The following is a 19,285-nucleotide window of genomic DNA, read 5'->3' as shown; positions in this document are numbered from 1 at the left end:
GTCAGTAAATTGCTATATATCAAAACATTATGATTTGTTTAGAGACTGAATATCAAAAGCTCTTGGTACAGTTAACCCTGAGCATCTAACAGCGAATAAACAAAAATGCTGGTAAAATAAAACATTTGGTCACACTTTCTATGATGCTCATGGTTATAATGAGTAACAAGTACATTCATATCAAGTTATAATGTCATATGGAATTATTTATCTTTACTCTGCATTATGGGATGTAAACACGATATTGAAGTTATATTCATAACACATCATAACTCCAGTAACAAAGAAAGCAAGCAAATTTGTACAGAACATCACAGGATCTGTGTAGTTTTTGCTTTTCACAAATAAATAATACCAGACAGGTATTAAAATAAAATCTAAGCCTTATAATGCATTTTAAACAATGATATCAATTATAATGTCTTTGTATAAATATTACTACTACTACTAATAGATAGATAGATAGATAGATAGATTTACTTTATTTTAATTTAAGTTATTGTATTCTATAATTAAAGTTTTCTTCTAAGTCTTATATTTTAGTGTGTGTTGTATCTTGTCACTGACTAAGCTGCTGCAACACAAGAATTTCCCTCATGGAACAATAAAGTATGTCCATCTATCTAAAATAAAATAATATACAAAGCATTAAAGAATGGAATGAATGTTTTCATAGGTTATTATATATATGGCTTTTGTAGAAAAACTCGGTCAAAAAAAATTTATTACCAAAATTTGAATCTACGAACTTATTTCCAGTCATGTGATTTGTTTTTTGTTTTTTGTTTTTTTTCCCCCATTAAACCACAGATCATGAACATGATGCAGGTCTTTCTCTCCACCAAATTCCTAAAGTATTAAGAATTATATAAGACATGATCGCACATGGAGTGGGTGCCCTTACAGACTCGTATTTTTTTCCCATTTCCTCCAAATTTCAGTGAAATGAGATGTGTTAGCTGTCTGATTTTTGTGTAAATATCCACCTGAGAGTCACATCCAGGTCTAACAGGACACATTAGAACTTGCTATAATCTATAAACACAAGCTAAACTTCACAGTGAATATTTTACTGCAAATATTTTGGTCTTATCATCTTCATGAGGGATTAAAAAAAGAGGCTGGTGAGAGAATGACTCTCACCTGCTCACATGACTCTCATTCTGCTTCATCACATCATGCTGGTTTTGTGTTTCATTCTTCACTAAGCAAATTTGTCTTCCCTAATCGACTAAATTTTAAGTAAAGGGAAGGATGAATATTTTGAGGTTATCACAGTGACATGGAGCTGAAACAGTATTAGTGATTTCTAGGGTGTGTGAGCAGACAGCATAACAATGCAGTAAAGATCAGGATGAAACTGTAGCACACTGAACTTTGTTTGTGTTGCAGATCTCAGAGGTTCAGATTTCTGCAGACTAAAAAAGAAATGAAGCAGCAGCAGAGTAAATGGCCTGAGGCTGATCCTCCTCCCGCTCCATCGTCCTCTGTGTGCAGATACGTTACACTCTGTACCATCTTGGCGATTATCATCACCTGTGCTTTTGCAGGTGTTGTTATAGGTGAGTGATGCAGTGCATAAAAGTGACCAGAATGTAGAAGATCTGGAAATGTTAATTGCTTTTAAGGTCTCCAATGAACAGTTTAGCCTAAAATGAAATATACAGAAAGTACGTTAACTCAAGCTATCAGCTACATCTTGTATAATGACGGTTGTTGCTTTAGTTTTGCACTAGAGCTAGGAAAAAGTACATATTGAAATAGGAACCTCAATATTATCTGAATTACTTTTAAAGTTCAATCTCACCTTTAAACTTTAGGCCACACCTACCTAGCTTTGTCTGACCTGTGCTGCTAACATAATGCACTAGATGTACCAACGTTTTACGTTGACCTCTCTATTTTTTTTTTTTTAAGAAAAGAAGGATCCTAGTGACATATCTAGCAACTATCTGAGCAGATGTTATCAATTGTTATCAACTGCACTTGATATGGCTCTCCAGCTCACATTACAGCTGCTGTCTGTATACACTGAGAAAACAACTGAGATGCTGATTTGAAGTTGATATTTTTTCAACCAATCACAGATCTCCATTATTCCCAACAACCAATCACTGATCACGACTGATTGTCCACCTGCACACATTTTTTAAAAATTATTTTTAAACTTTTTTATGTGTCTGTTTCCCCACTAACACTGATTTCTAAACTGTATTATAAATAATTCAGAAAATAATGGTATTCTGTCAAAACTCTTCTATTCTTGGTCTCATCATAAAATCAGCTTTCTTAATGGTTTGATGATCATGATGATTCAACAAATATGTAAATTAGTCTGTGGTGTCAGCTGCAAAATTTTAGCGATTTTCCAAAAAATTATTTTATGAGGAAGACAACATCCTTATGCTATTGTTTTTATCTCTTTTCTTCTTGTTTTTAAAATAACACTGTGTCAGAAACAATATCAACAACTCCACAAAGCTGATTGTGGGATGATTTACAAATAGACTATTATTGCACAATATTTATTATAAGCAATATTAACTTTCTAGCCCCAGTGCAGAACATTTGGTTTGACATGGAGAAATGTACATTTCATTTGATTCATTTTCCTGTTTATCCCATTTAGCTTACACGGTGCAGAAAGAGCATTACTTCATGGGCACGGTGGAGTTAAAAGGCCTGCAGTACAAACCTGACCTCAAAGATAAAACATCTGCATTTAGTTTAGTCCTGACAGCCACTTTGGAAACGAAGGTAGGAGCAGGACAAAGGCTGAGAATGTAAAGGAATTAATCTGGTTATGTGTAATGTCTTACAGCCGAAAGTCTGATCAATGGGACTTTAGTTATAATCAGATGTTCTGCAAAGTTTTTTTTTTTTTTTATTGCAGTGTTTTATTCATTCTATACACCAGAAAAAATGCTAACATTAAACATTTTTTTATTTATTAAAGAATGACAGATAATAATTTTGATCGGTTTAAGGTGGAACATCTGTCAAACAAGTTATGGCTTGTGTTATAGTAGCTATAAACACACCATCACCAGACTCTCTTGAAGATAACGAGACTCCTTAATGATAAAACATTTTTAAAATACATTTTCTTTTCCTACAGATGTGTAATATTTTCCTCACATCATCAATTGCACCCCATTTTGTCTCGTGCCATGTCATTGCATACGGGTAGGTGTGATACACAATATATATTTCCAGATATTTCTATAACTGACATTTGGGAAGCATCTTTTTATTTCATCCTGCATGCTTCTGTGTGTTTCAGGAACATCAGTAATAATGTGATGGCAACATTTCGTTTGGTCTTCAGAGTGACCAAATTTCAAATACAATTTACAGAGTACACAGACCGCGTCCTCCAGGAGCGGATTCAGTACGGCTTTCAGGCTTTAGTCAATCCAAATCCGCTGACCGTTCCTGAATTTGGAGAAATTCAGAGCATCGTTTTTCTGGGTAAAAGCAACTTCTGGGACAATTCATTTTAGACTTTTGCTCCTGAAGTGTTTAGGTTCTCTTTTTTTTTTTAGCAATTAGCAAATGATTAGAATTTTAGAACATTACATTTTATGCGTTTATAGTTACATTTATTGTAAACAAGATAGCTCCTGTTCTTATTTACATTATAGCAGCTATAAACAATTGTTTCCTCACCTCTCTTTTATTTTCTCTTAAAAGAAACCACAAAGTGTAAACTCCTCTGTCCTGAAGATGTCAGAAAATGTTACAGCTTTACCTCTGACCCTTACAAAACACAGACGCAGACTTTTATGTGGAGCATTTACCAAACAAACCATTAAGACAAGCACATTAATATTAACCCGAATCTTGTCATAGTGTGAAGACTGTCAGAGCAACTATCACAAAAAATCAACACCTTCTGAGCAGATTTGATTTATGAATCAAATTATGATTTAATTCAGGATGTAGGATCTCATTGAGATGAGACCATATATATTTATTTCTTATATGTTTTATTATATTCTGCTTTTTTTATTTTCAGGTGCTAGTGAAAAGTCATTCAATATAATCAGCTCTGATGCAGGTAAGAATGGATTTCATTATACTCTTCCTCATCATTATATTATGTTTGTAATTTCTTAACGTGTTTCTAGAGCTGGAAGCTTTCCCACTAAAATTCAATTAGATTTATAGCGTTAAAATGAGCCAAAGACGAATATACGTTTTGGTGTTGTCTAAAAAGTGTTGTTTTAAGGTCAACAACAACACTAATCTCGTAGCACCAAAGTAACACCTCTGAAATGTGGCTGGTTCAATAACTACAAGTAAAAACTATCTGGAACTTTATATATAGTTTCACATCAGGAACACAAAACGCAATGTTCCCATATTTCTTACATCTATTGGCCAAACTATGTTCCTTCTAATTTGTATAAGCTTAAACTCAAAGTATTCATATCAGTTGCTCCACCCACTTCACATTTCTAAAGGTCTTCTAAACCTCATTGCTGTAAAATGATTTACTCTTCTGGATGATTTATTCATAACAGCCTTTTCTACCTGCATTTTTCTGACCCGTGAATTAGCTCCATCCGCAGCTAAAACAGAACTGCCCTAAAAGCCATCTCTCAAATCATACATAATTTAAACAGAAAAGGTGGAGCTTATTTTTAAAGGCTAGTCAGCTAGGTGTAACTTTATAGTGGTAATGTTGTACCTTATGCCTTATAAGACCAATGTACAGCATGCTGATTTTCTTAATACCAGGTGAATGTCCTGATGGCATGTTCACCTGTGCCAGCGGGGAGTGTGTGACTAAACCTAATCCTGAGTGTGACTCCATGTCAGATTGTGCTGATGAATCAGACGAAACGTACTGCTGTGAGCATTTTCTCCCTCTATAACACTGACATATCACTTTATCATAGCACTTTATCAGTTCAGGTCACATCATCATTTACTGCTTCATGAGAAGTGCATTTCCACATCAGTACAGAGAAAAATGAACAGGCTTCTGTTATTTTCTGTTAGTCACAGACAATCCCTATTAAATTAATTATAATTAAATAATTAGGATTTCTCTATTCTCTATATACAGTCATGGAAAAAATGTCTTTATGCTAAAAGTACAAAATGAAGGAGACAGGACATTTAATTTATAGCAACCAGACATTTACTGTGTCCTATTTCAGAGACGTTTACATTTTATTGACGTTTAAGTCAGATTGTGTATGTTATTTATTTTACAATGAAAAAACTCTATACTGTATCTGGTCAAAAGTTTGTAGCTTCCTCTATGTATGTGATAATTGTTTCTTATAAATTATAGACCCATACTTTGCCTTTTTAATTGCCTTCATATCATCTGAACAGCTTCAGGATCCCCTCAGGTGAAAAAAATTTACAAATCAGGTCTACAGACAGAGAGGATGATGGCAAAACTACTGCATATTTATAGTCACTCAGTGAATTTACTCACATTTCATTTTTACAAATATAAAAAATGTATTCAAAAACGTTATTGGAGAAAAAGTTTTCATTCACTCGACTGTATCTGTTTCATGTATAAAATAATCAGTCCTAAATGTTATTTTATCTGAATCCATGTCATCTGTTATGAATAGCATGTGGCAAGAAGCTGGTGGTGGACAGTCGTATTGTTGGGGGTGAAAACGCCCATCACGGTGATTTGCCCTGGCAGGTGAGTCTAAGACTCCATGGCCGTCACACCTGTGGCGGCTCCATCATCAACCATCGCTGGCTGGTCAGCGCTGCACACTGCTTTGAGAGGTGAGTATTCAACTCATCAAAAGCTAAACCTCTTAACAGGTAAATTATTTAATCCTTCAACTAATAAAACCCTTTAGCCATTAACCGCTTAACCACTGAACTATTCAACCACTAAACTACTAAAGGACTAACCACTAACCACTGAAGAACTAAACCAAAAACCACTCAACTACTAAACCCCCTCAACCAACCAACTTTATTTAACCACCAAACTACCAACCATCCTTAAGCAACAAACCATAAAACTATCAAAACACTTGTCCAGACAATGTGCCATTAAATCACTTACCCTTCAAACTCTCAGTCAGTGACCTACTAAACCCCTCAACCTCTCAATCAGCAAACTACCAAACCATTCTTTCTTTTAACTGTTAAACCCCTCAACCACTTAATTGTTAAACTACTGAAACATTAACTACTATAACCACTAAATCTTAAGAACAGTTTAACTTTATCTCTATGTTTAGCTCTATGTTTGTCTGCATCACTGTACTTTGTCTGTGTTATGTGTAGCACCTCTGGTCTGGGAGGAACGTTGTTTCATTTCACTGTGTACTGCATCAGCTATATATGGTTGAAGTGACAATAAAGCTTCTTTGACTTTGAAACTCTAACTCCTTAAGCACTAAAGCACTCTCAAACACTCAATTAAAAAAGCCTGGAATATGACTGTAAATGAAAATACATACATAATTTATCAGAATAAACAAAAAACCTCTAAACCATTGAATCACTTAACCACTAAACCACAAGCTCCTTTATTATTTCGTAAATTTTTATTAAATGAGTCTCTCCTGTTTCATACAGCAGTAAAAACCCGAAGGACTGGACGGCGCTGGTCGGAGCGAGTTTACTGAGTGGTGTGGAGAAAGGAGCAGTGACAGTAAACATCAAGTCTCTGATCGTCTCTCCACATTATAACCCCATGAACACAGACAGCGATGTGACTGTGCTGGAGCTGGAAAAGCCGCTGACTTTCACTCCATACATCCAGCCCATCTGCATCCCGTCCTCATCCCACATCTTCAGTCCAGGACAAGACTGCATTATCTCTGGCTGGGGAGCCATCAAACAGGACAGCAGTGAGTGGAGATAAGGGGTAATATATAATCCAGGATGAAACCATGTGCAAAATGTATCATATATATCCATATTGTCCATATCATCCCAAGTAAAGAGGATGTGATTAAGCACAATATTACAGTGTAGTGATGGGCTGAGGGTTCAATAACTTGGATAGGAATAGTGCAAAACGATATTTATTTTTACTTAATATTATTTCTGCATATTTTACAGGCTGCAGATGCATTTTTTTTAATCCTAGCATTTGTCCCATGTAATGGCAGGGTCCGCTGTTTTTCTTAGCGGTCCGCACGATTTGGCACAGGTTTTACGCTGGATGCCCTTCCTGTCGCAACCCTCCCATTTTTATCCGGGCTTGGGGCCTGCACTGAGAGTTAACTCTTCAGTGGCTGGGTTGGCACCCTGCCTGGGACTCGAACCCAGGCCATGGCAATGAGAGCATAGGTTCCTGCTGTTGGACCACTATTGTTGCTACATGTATATATGTATATATAATGTTTAATGTTAAACAGCTAGCAAAATAGCAAACACTGGGCTACCTATTTGAGACACTAATAAATTGCCAAATTTGGTGATCAATATGTAGCCTTTCTTTATATTTTTTGTCTCAGTGTACTGCTTAGGAACATACATAAGCTAGCATACTCATTAGCTCAGCTAACATCAATTATGCATGCTAATCAAATTAGAAAACTAATTAATATTAGGCTATCCTAACTATTAGGATACACAGCTAAAGGTTCTCTAGAAAGATCTGTAATCTTTGGCTAACAATTTATTAATTATGTCATTTGTGTCATTAATTTTACAAGCTAGCTCTTGGTAGCTAAACAATTGTGGTGAAGCCAGAGATTCAGGTTTGCCACTGGTTGGTCAAATTTAACCAAAGCTCCAGCTTTACCCAGTTAGCAAATCAAGATGCACTAATCTGTTAGAATATGACTGAAGTAAACTCTTCAACAGCTTGGACATTCCTTGTGACACATTAATCTTCATATTAAATTTAAACCCAGCTTAAAATTAACTCAAACTCTTCCTGGAGCATAATAATTATCTAAACTAACTAGCTAGCTCTTTCGTGTTACTTGTGACATAAAACTGATCTTAACTAATAGATAACATTGCATTGAAGTTTATTTTTAAGTTCTGTTGTCATCTGTATTTTTACCCTTCATTATGGCTCTGTGTGTTTGTGAGCTGGCAAGGTGCCTCCTACACTCCAAAAAGCCTCGGTGAAGATCATTGATTCAAAAGTGTGTAACAGTTCATCTGTATACAAAGGAGCCATCACCAACAACATGATATGCGCCGGCTTCCTGCAGGGAAAAGTCGACTCCTGCCAGGTTTCTTTTCATTATTGTCCATACTAACTCTAGTTCATATTCTAGAGTTAACTCTAGTTAACTCAAGTCTCTTTGCTTACTGAAGTGTCTCCAGCCTTACAGCCATTCAGCTAAATAATTAACATAAATGCATGTGACTGGATTTAATAGAGAATGTGATACAAAAGCCATGCTGGTTCATGTTTAGAAATGTAGTTGCTAAACTACAGGTACATTTTTGCCCTTTATGTTTAGCAGCTACTTTACAACATTATTATTATTATTATTATTATTATTATTATTATTATTATTATTATTATTTTTATTTATTTATTTATTTATTTATTTATTTATTTATTTATTATTTTTTGTTTGTTTGTTTTTCTATATTTATTGGTCCTTCTGAAGTTTCATTAGCATTGTTTTTGTTTGAAGCAGCATCAATTTGTCCCCACAGGGAGACTCAGGAGGTCCTCTGGTGTGTGAAAGCAGCCCTGACCACTTCTTCCTGGTGGGTATAGTGAGCTGGGGAGTGGGCTGTGCACAAATCAATAAGCCTGGAGTGTATTCCCAGGTCACTGTGCTCCGTAACTGGATCCTGAGCCATGCTGAGCCCAGTAGCACTCAGGACAGACCCACGGCCCGCAGTGCAACAAATACTGCAATCGTTCGTGTTAAGTCTGTCACATCAACTCCAGTGGTGACTGGTAGGAATGCAAGTACTGGTAGAGATGTGATAATAAACTAGTTACATTATTATGCTATACTACATGTAGCATTAAAAAACACAACAGCACTGTTAAAGTCTGGATTCTGATTGCTCAGAAAGTGTTGATTAATTTACATTTTTATATAAAATATTATAGTTTCTATAGTCACAACGTATAGTAACAAGGGACTTGTACTTGTGTCATGTATTATCATAGTTTTTTGCAGACATTTATTTAGGTATTAAGAGACAATTGTTTAACATTTATGGATGAGGTCTCAGTGTCAGTGCTTTCTAACAGTCAGAAGTAAAACTGTAGTTGTTAATGTTCAGTTATAGAAAAAAATTAAATTATGGTGTATTCTGACCTCACCTTTAGAATAGGCTATGGATCCCCTGCAACCTTGACCAAGATAAAACACATATACTGAACATGAAATAGTGAAATTAAACAAATAATCTTTTTTTAGGAGCTGTAAACTGCAGCGGAAACTTTAACTGTGGTGCAGGAGTGTGTATCAGCAAGATCAACCCAGAGTGTGACCGAGTTGCTGACTGTTCTAATGAAGCTGATGAGAAAAACTGTGGTCAGTTTTAAAATTTGGGCTGGAAAAACAAACTTCTTATATTTACACTAACGCTCAAAAGTTTGGGATCACTTGCATATTTCAGCTTGATTTCAGCTATGGAGGAAGACTCCATCAGCCAATCCATCTTGTGGGAGATGCTCCAGGAAGCATGGGGTGAAATCTCATCAGATTATCTTGATAAATTGACAGCTAGAATGCCCAGGCTGTAATTGCTACAAAAGGTGTTTTTTTTGATGAAGGCAAAGTTTGAAGAAAACATTCATTTCCATCAAAATCATTATTTCTAACTCTGACATGTCAGCATGTCCTGTTCTTTTGGTATATTTTCTATTCAGACTAATTTCGTGTGTGTTTCCTTGAAAAACAGTACAATTTATGAGTGATCCCAAACTTCTGAGCGGTAGTGTATATAAGTAATCAGTCATAAGTGAAATCATAAGTGATCATAAGCCATAAGTGAAATTGAAATCAGTTGTTCAAAACATGACCAAGCGATTCCTCTCTCCAGACTGTGGCCAGCGACCTGAATTCAGCCACCAGAGGATTGTGGGAGGTGTGAGTGCCCGTCGAGGGGAATGGCCATGGGTGGCAAGTCTGCAGTTCCAGCGTTTACATCGCTGTGGTGCTACACTTATACACTGTAAATGGCTCCTTACAGCTGCTCACTGCTTTAGTAGGTATGCACAGAGCATTAAAGAAAGAAATTCTTCATACAACTCTCATTTCATACGACTTACATATAACTGTAGTAATGATATCACACTAAAAAGCACCAATCTATAAGGCATAGCTCAAGTTACTGTCTGTATTTTTTTTTAAATTTATAAAATTTAATGTGTTTATTACATTTAATGGGTTTATTAAACCCAGGTTGGAAATCCTGGGGTCAGATTATTTATAAATAGTATATACTTTTTAAATTGTGAGTTAGGAACTGTGGTGTCCTCAGGAATCAGTTCTTGGTCCAGTGTTTATTTTGTTTAGATTGGTATTTACTTCATTAGATTTTAAATTTATATACATTGTCATAGTTGTTCATTCCAATTCATTCCATTGTTATTGCAGTGCTTCAGGTACTGCTATACATTCTGGTAGACATGAATTCTGGTTGCCATGTGGAGTCTAAATACAAAATCATTTTGTCGGGTAAAGCTAAGCCATGTGCTTAACTCAGTGTTACTCAGGGTTATATTCTTGGTTGATTTTTATTCTAGCTGTTATTTAAACACACTATGTTGTTTACCAGAAAGGAGTCAAACCCACATGGCTGGACGGTGAGTTTAGGCTCAGTGCTCAGGTCCGGTGTAGAAGCTTTGGTCATCCCAGTGCAGAGGATCATCCAGCATCCTGCATTCAACAGCAGCAATATGGACTTTGATGTAGCTCTGGTGCAGCTCTCGATCCCTGCACCAAGCTCCTACACCATCCAGACGCTGTGTTTGCCCTCCCCAACACACAGCTTCTTCAAGGGCACAGAGTGTTACATCACCGGGTGGGGCTCAATGAGGGAGGATGGTGAGAAAGCATATTTTCTAATGTTTTACTGAATGTGAAGGTATAATCTTGAAGATTCTTTAACATTATTTATAGTCATTATTTAAGAACATAGACAAAAGGTTGTTAGTGGAGCAAAACACTCTGTTAAAGGGACAGCACTACCTGTAGTGTTTTATTCGTCTTATAACTGCAAAGTCCTGAAGCCTTATCTGCGGCAGAAAACTGTTGAAAAGAGCCGACATCCAAGACTTCCTTCCAGAAATGTTAAATATCTTGTCTTCTTGAGATGAACAGTTCAAAATTTGTATATTGTTGGCTTTAGATTCTATGCAGTGTCCACCTTAGAAGTCCATATGAATAAGCTGTTACTACAGGAATGATGTATTAAAATGAGTACCTTAATATGAGCCTGCTATAAGCTTTGTAGCTTTACTAAAGTCAGCGCTGCAGTTATAATAACATTCATGATTCAGTAAATATAACTCCGCACAAAAAATATCTTCTGAGTAGAAACAGTGTAAATAGCCTTGTATTATAATCATGAAGACTGACCCCTTTCATCTGAGGTTCTTCATCTGTTCAACTCACAACTACTCACCTTAAAAAGTTTATTCGACTGCTCTTTCAAACACTTAGCTGAGAAAACTCAAGTCTACGGTTGCATCAATCGCATTTTATTCAAACAGAGAGCATATTTTTGGTACTGGTTGATCCCAGAAATGAGTTATATACTGATTACATACGTTCACTTGCATACTTGGACACATGCTATTAGTCTCATTTTTTATAATATTGGCTAGTTGAATGAACTTAAGTACTAGCTTATTAATAACCTTAGATCGATTAGTTTTGTAGTAAAGGGAAAGCTTGTTGTTGGCTTTATTTTAGCTCTTTTATTGCCTTAATTGTGTTGTCCCTAATTGTCAGTTACGTATAATGGCTGATTATCAAGAACAATATACTGTGTAAGAACTGTATTAATGTTAAATTTTTATCCACCTAGCATTGCTATTGACATTTTACTTTCCAAGCTAGTGTTTGCTGCTAGCAGTGAACCACTTCATGTGAGTTTTATGGTCAAGGTGTTTTACTTGATGTATTAACAGAGCAGTCCACTTTTCCACGATTGTCATCATTAATCGTGAAATACGTTCAAATCGCTATCGTTCTGTGTCATCTGTTCAGTAATGTAACAATTTACACTAGGTTTATGTCAAATACCACATAGTCACCGTTTCAGATGTTGGCGCACCTATCAACAAACCTATTAATTCAATTCAATTCACTTTTATTGTCATTGTTATAAATAACAACCTGGCTTTTTTGCAGTTTAATCATCTGATTTTTTTTTGTTATACAGGGAAGCTAACTAATCAATTACAGAAAGCTCAGGTTGGTATCATAGACCAGTCAGAGTGTCAGCAGTCTTACGGCAGAAAACTGACTGCCAACATGATGTGTGCTGGATCCATGGAAGGTGGCATTGATACATGTCTGGTGAGACTCGTTTCTCATCTTCATCTTTCACATGTCAAACCTTTGCAGTTTGAGTTCATTTCATGCCTAAACACATGCATGACTGCAGGTCTGCTCTGTTCTCTGCAGGGAGATTCTGGGGGCCCATTAGCATGCCGTGAGCCCCGGGGCCGGTGGTTTATAGCTGGCGTGACTAGTTGGGGTCGAGGCTGCGCTCGAAACAGATTCCCCGGTGTTTACACACGCGTCACTTCCATCAGGGAATGGATATCAACATACCTCCCATTTTAAAGATGCTTGTCTTCATATGAACATTTACTTGTGCATACTTACTTGAAAAGTTGCATATTTATTTTGTGTATTTATTATTTCTTATTCCAAAATTAAAACTTTCTACTGGAGCTTGAGAACATTAAAGATTGACCTCATGTGGTGAGTTGTATTTTAACATGGTACTTTCTGTAGCTTTTACCCTGTAACTTCACCAGCAATCAGTGGGATCACAACTATTACAACTGGAACTCTGTTCAGCCCAAATCTTGCTCACCACTACCAGGAGATTACAACCCTAAAATACAATGTAATTAGGACACAAAATCAGTTTCCCTATTGATAACTTGTGATCTAAAATATTGTGTTAAAATAAAACTATACATCAACTCCAAATGTTTAAGTTTCACTCATTGGGGGTGCCAATCATTTTGGAGGCAGCTGTAGAATTAATGTGGATACCACTAAATTTGGTCTAGTTTAAAAATAAATATACTGAGCAAATCATGTACAGGGAAATGATTAATGTTTGTACTGCAGATATACTGCAATGTTTGGAACAGAAGAGCTATGATACAACTGTAATAAATAGGCAAAGCAGGAAATGTTGCCAAGTGACAATGTTGCATATGAAACATAAAAGAGGGGTAATAATGTTGAATAAACAAATCTAACCTAAATAAGGTTGCAAACTTGAATGACCAATAATTACCCAAATCTCAACGCTGTGTCATTTCATAGGGTTAAATGAGGCAAAACACACTGTTCCCAGAAATCTGACATGCTTCGTACACAATGTAAGCTGCTTTTATTGCAGGATCCATGGTGAAGTGATCAGCGGTTAAACAAACCCACTTTTGTAGTCAGGAGATTGTGTGACAAACCAGAATCTACCTGCGACAATTGCATTTTGTTTCGGTGAAGGTAAGAAAGTAGGACTGCGTGGCGCGTCCTCGCGAAGAGGCTACAATTATGAAAAGAGAGACGGTCCTGAATTGTCCATGGTGAAAGGAAGTAGGTTTGTGGAGCGGAGGACGGGAAGACGAGACGACTCGGCGATCCCGGCGGGAGGGTGTAGCGTCCACACAAGGACAAGTCCAACTAAAGAAGCGCCACTGTGCACACAGGCTGGATCTGACTAACAATCCGCTCAGTCACAACCGATCAAAACCCGGCCTTATCTAAACGTGCTCGCACACTTACGACAGGATTTTAAACACTGATCAAACTTAATTCACTCAATTTCTAGACCTACAACATGGTTTTGAAGCTTATAACAATGATGACATAAAATCAAGCAAAATATCCACCAATTATTAACAGAATGAAGAAAAATGTCTTAAAGGTTGTTCTGAGTCTAAAACTCAGGACCTCCCAGTTCGTCTGATGGCTCTCAGCTTAATGTGTTTTCAGGCCAAAGCCTCTTTATCCAGGGAGCCGAGTCACAGTTAGGCAGAACAAGCTGGAACTCATGCATCACATACGCGCTCTTTCCCTCTGAAGTCTCGAGTTGTAGGCACGAGATACCGTGTTCCAGGCATCCATATACCGGTCCATGCACATGGCAATGCACTTCTGCAATAAATAAACAAATAAATGATTGAAGTCATTACTAACATGTATACATAGACACTAAAGTTAATAGAAACACACAATACGAACATACAAACAAGTTTGTCTTAGCAAAGGTAAATCAGTATGATTGTATTTTAGCATGTACAGACTACATACATGGCGTGTATCTAGGTACATTAGTATGAATGAATACAAATACTCTAACATGCATGCTATATTAATTCCATATTAACACACACGCATACAGTATATACATACACACACACACACATACACAGACATTCTGTACAAGTATGCAACAACTGTTTAAGAGAAAAATCACATGATGTGTTGGGCAAAACAGACATGGGTCATATGGTGTACATTCAAACATACTAAAATATGTATTTATGTAGATTCCCCTCAGAAACTACTGGAAAGGCAGCTGCATATCTCTTGCTTGCAAAATCAACTTTTGCATTCATAATTTTGTGGTCATTTTCCTTTGTACTGCTACCCTCAAGTTAGATCAATAAAAATCAGTGTGGCTGCTCCAGAAGATAGTTATCCATTGCAAGTGACAGATCCTTTCTTCCTCTACAATGCATGTGTAATGGCTCTGACTGTCATTTCTCAAATTCAGAATCTTCATGTTGATCTTCATGTTGGTTTACGGACGCAGCCTTCCCACTAAAATCCCAGGTCAAGGGGATTAAATCTATTAATATCTTCAACTATATTGTGTTGTGTGTATTGTGGGGAACGGAGACTAAATGTTTGGAAATAAATAGAAGTATATCATCAGCATCTAATGATAAATGTTGTATCCTCCCTTTGTCCTGATGACCATTATTTTTGTGTTGTTGTTATATACTATTAACTGGCACTATCAATTTGCAAACAAAACGAAACAACCATTTATAAGTAAACTGAATCTAGCACATGAAGCATGTATGACCATTCAGTTTTTTGTCAAATGCATGTAGGGCATCGACAGAACCGTCAAAATTTTTCTACATGTTCGGTGAATAATCTGTAAAGATTATGCATCTAACTGGATAAGAAACCTGACTGGTTAAGGTTTGAATGATTATGCCTAGGTAATTTTTTTATCTGTTTGTGACCATTTTACAGAGCAGTTTAGAAATTTAGATTTATATAAATGAATGAAATAGTTCTAAGATGAAGATGTTTAAATATGTTGGATCAGTCGCCATGTAATAAGTTGTTAAACACGGGTATCCACATACTTTCAAACAGTGTACACCGATCAGGCGTAACATTCTGAGAACTGACATGTGAATAACTGATTATCTCTTCATCATGGCACCTGTTAGTGGGTGGGATATATTAGGCAGCAAGTGAATATTTTGTCCTCAAAGTTGATGTGATAAATGGGCAAGTGTAAGGATTTGAGCGAGTTTGACAAGGGCCAAATTGTGATGGCGAGACGACTAGATCAGAGCATCTCCAACACTGCAGCTCTTGTGGGGTGTTCCCGGTCTGCAGCGGTCAGTATCTATCAAAAGTGGTCCAAGGAAGAAACAGTGTTGAACCGGTGACAGGGTCGCACATTGGGAGCGAAGGCTGGCCCGTGTGATCCGATCCAACAGACGAGCTACTGTTGCTCAAACTGCTGAAGAAGTTAATGCTGGTTCTGGTAGAAAGTTGTCAGAATACACAGTGCATCCCACTGTGTTGCATATGGGGCTGTATAACCGCAGACCATTCAGGGTGCCCATGCTGACCCCTGTGTACCACCGAAAGTTAAAACTAGAGAGTGTACCTGTTCTGAATTGTCCAGTGTGCTGCCTGGTTTGCCGATGCACTTCTTAAAGCATTTATCTGTCATTCTCTGAAATATATTTAAACACACACACACACAATTATTTCACACTGAAAAGTTCTAAAATAAATAAATAAATAAATAAATAATCTTAAATTAAATCTGTCGTATTAAAAAGTGAAATACTACTAATTTAATAGTTTAGATCATTAAAATATATTAGTTATTAGGAAAACATAAGAAGATTCTATATTCTATATAGTATTTTTTTTCTGTTAAATGTCTTTTTCAAAGAAGAAAAAGGGAGCCTAATAAACATTAACAACTTGAAACTGTGATGATTGACTCAAATATAACTTTCAGATATTTATTAAAAATTATTCACAGTATTTTATGAAACTATTATTGGTGTACTGATGGTATGATCCTGACAGATGATTTGAGAATGCAGCTGTTAACATGCTTATACATATATACATACAGGTTTATTCATTACTCATGTGCTAAAACCAGTATAATATGCGAAGCAGGATTAAAATGTGATTTATGTAAATGTTGCCCTATAGGACGTCGAGCCAGATTATTAGTAGCAGCTAAGCTAAGCGGTACACCGACCTGCAGCAGCTCCTGAGCATTAGCCACCGCTATCTGCACCTTCACTTGTTCCATAATGGCGCCTGTGTCCATCTTCCCCGTTCCTGATCCGGAGGAAAAATCTGATCCAAAGCTAACCATCTTTTTCCTTAATTAAATGTCTGTCTTGTTTTAATAAATAAGGTATAATAAACTAACCTACACCTACACTTCGCCCGGAGCTTTACGGACTTCACACACGTGAACGTTTCCTCAATGACCTTGAGATGCACCGGAATTACTTCTGACACTGTCGTTGCCCAGTTTTTAGGATGATGGGAAATGTAGTCATTAGGTGCTATGAGGCTAACATGAAGAACTGTGCTAATTAGTTTTCTAGAAAGAACAGCAAGCACGATTTTTTTTTTTCATTAAAAGAAAATGAACACAGTCCAAAAATTCGATTATTAAGCTGTTTAAGTACATATATACTTTATTTATTGGTATTCTATTTACAGAATTCAAATAAGTTCCTCTGTGTTAGCTATATATAAAGTCACTTCCCCCTAGTTCTATTACATTAAAATCAACGTGACATTTATTATAAAGTAGATTGGTTAAATAAAAAGAGAAAGAACTTAATTGAAGCGGCGTATCTTGTCATACAGTGAATCAAGCTGAATTAAACAATTTCTTGAATAGTTTTTGAAGACAACTGAATAAATTTGAAGACTATAAATTTGTCTTAGCAAAATATAACAAAACAAAAACAAAATCAAAACAAAACAACAACAAAACATTAAAATAAAAAAAGTTGTCCATTAGCAAATAATTAAAAAAGAAAAGTTAATGCTACACTAAGGTCAGGCAGTGGCTTCGGTTTAATAAATAAATAAATAAATAAATAAATAAATAATTCTTTCTTTCTTTCTTTCTTTCTTTCTTTCTGTCTTTCTTTCTTTCTTTCTTTCTTTCTGTCCCAAGGATAAACATTTTCTGCAGGGCGAGTATAGTTACATTTACTTTATGTTTTAGATTGTAAACAGCAGGGGGCGGTAGAGTACCACACATTTTAGCCCTGTATGGCCCATGGAGGAAAGGAGGAAAACAATTAAATAATGTCAAACGGCTAGTAAACGGCTTTAGAGAATTAAATAATCGGATATACTATGTTAAAATATGAATTTATATATTTGTCTCTCAAATTTAAAACTAAAAGAAATTTGAGAAATTCAGATTTTTTAATATTCTGATAACGTGGAGGGTGTGAAAGTATGCTGTGGGTATTTGTACTTCTGTTGCATTGTATGTTTCATTTATATATTATTATCCAACAGAGCTGTTAAATTCTGTATCCTCACACTTTGGTCTTATTATCTTCAAGAGAGAGATATAAATGAGGCTGATGGGGGATCAACTGTTTATAGCCACTCTAACTACACTGAGAACAAAAACTATTTTAGCAGGCATTACACAAAATGAAATGTAACTATATGTAAATAGATCACATTCTTAAATATGCAGAATCATTGACAACTTGAGGTGGTGTAAGAGCAATAAACACTTCAGGACATGTGCGCAAAAACAATGAAGCCTGAAGATACAGATACGTGGACAGACAGACAGATAGACAGATAGACAGACAGACATACAGATAGATAGATAGATAGATAGATAGATAGATAGATAGATAGATAGATAGATAGATAGATTTTATTGATCCCATGAGGGAAATTCTTGCTATAAGCAGTCCAGTTTGGGATTATATATACATGTTAAATCCATATATTATAAAAAGCAGAAAAAAACTGAAAAACCAACAACTTCACCATCACTGTTTTTATACAAATGAAGGACAGGCGTAACAGTATTGTTCAATCATGTGGATAATCTCATTACTGAGACATGCAGACGCACGTTACAGCTGCGGTGGGGTCTTAAACATGTCCTGAGGCTGTAATTCCCTGTCTGTTACTCAGTCTGTCATATAATATTAACTTCCATTATGGTCTTAATTACATAAACACATAAAAATACAGTACAAAGAACCTGAAGAGATTAGAGAAGGAAAAAAATGATTAAAGTGTAAGGTTCAGGAATTTGGATTGTATTAAAGGTAAAATAATTTGCACAATAACACTCATGACTGTTTAGTCAGGCTAATTTTTCTTTGTGAATTATAATCCTTCAGGACTTCTGTGGTCTGTGTAATGAATATCAAATAAGCAAAATGTCAAATTATGATAAAAGACTTGGAGACTTGCTTCAGTGAGCCAAACGGTGAGTCATGTCTACCCCTCTCTCTCTTTCTCTCTCTCTCTCTCTCTCTCTCTCTCCCAACAGCTGACTGCTCAGAGAGATCTAACAGTGTTCAGAAGTGGCTACGGAGTGATGGTGGTCTTTGGGGAAATATGGGCTCGCTTTATCATAGTGTGAATCTCATCTTTGAAATCATTTGCTTTCACATGGGTAGAACACACACACACACACACACACACACACACACAATCCTCAGACAAACTTTGACAGACCTGTCCTCACAGCACAGGTGAATAGGATTTAAATCTTTGACCCTTCAAAGTATTTAGAGCTAATCATTTTAACGTCACAAGTAAAGTAATATATAACACAATGTGCATATGTGTTTGCAAAGTTTTTA

The 19,285-nt window shown here is 36.2% G+C and overlaps 2 protein-coding genes across 2 annotated transcripts; one reads left to right on the top strand and one right to left on the bottom strand.

Annotated features, from left to right (window-relative positions):
- Positions 1-838: 838 nt before the first annotated feature.
- On the top strand, positions 839-13,353 carry tmprss9 (transmembrane serine protease 9). The gene is made up of 15 exons (XM_058401696.1): positions 839-1,562; positions 2,630-2,757; positions 3,119-3,186; positions 3,284-3,471; positions 4,019-4,060; positions 4,744-4,857; positions 5,601-5,766; positions 6,574-6,848; positions 8,047-8,192; positions 8,629-8,878; positions 9,351-9,467; positions 9,979-10,147; positions 10,717-10,985; positions 12,328-12,464; positions 12,573-13,353. The coding sequence occupies exons 1-15, from the start codon at positions 1,430-1,432 to the stop codon at positions 12,732-12,734; spliced, it is 2,364 nt and encodes a 787-aa protein (XP_058257679.1). The 5' UTR covers positions 839-1,429; the 3' UTR covers positions 12,735-13,353.
- Positions 13,354-13,504: 151 nt separating this feature from the next.
- Positions 13,505-16,920, bottom strand: timm13 (translocase of inner mitochondrial membrane 13 homolog (yeast)). The gene is made up of 3 exons (XM_058401708.1): positions 16,669-16,920; positions 16,054-16,122; positions 13,505-14,288 (listed from the first exon to the last, which is right to left on the bottom strand). Exons 1-3 carry the CDS (start codon positions 16,786-16,788, stop codon positions 14,190-14,192), a joined length of 288 nt encoding a protein of 95 aa, XP_058257691.1. The 5' UTR covers positions 16,789-16,920; the 3' UTR covers positions 13,505-14,189.
- Positions 16,921-19,285: the final 2,365 nt, after the last annotated feature.

The sequence above is a fragment of the Hemibagrus wyckioides genome, linkage group LG10 (genome assembly GCF_019097595.1).
Source record: "Hemibagrus wyckioides isolate EC202008001 linkage group LG10, SWU_Hwy_1.0, whole genome shotgun sequence".
NCBI lineage: Eukaryota > Metazoa > Chordata > Actinopteri > Siluriformes > Bagridae > Hemibagrus > Hemibagrus wyckioides.
This window is presented reverse-complemented; position numbering and strand designations above follow the sequence as displayed.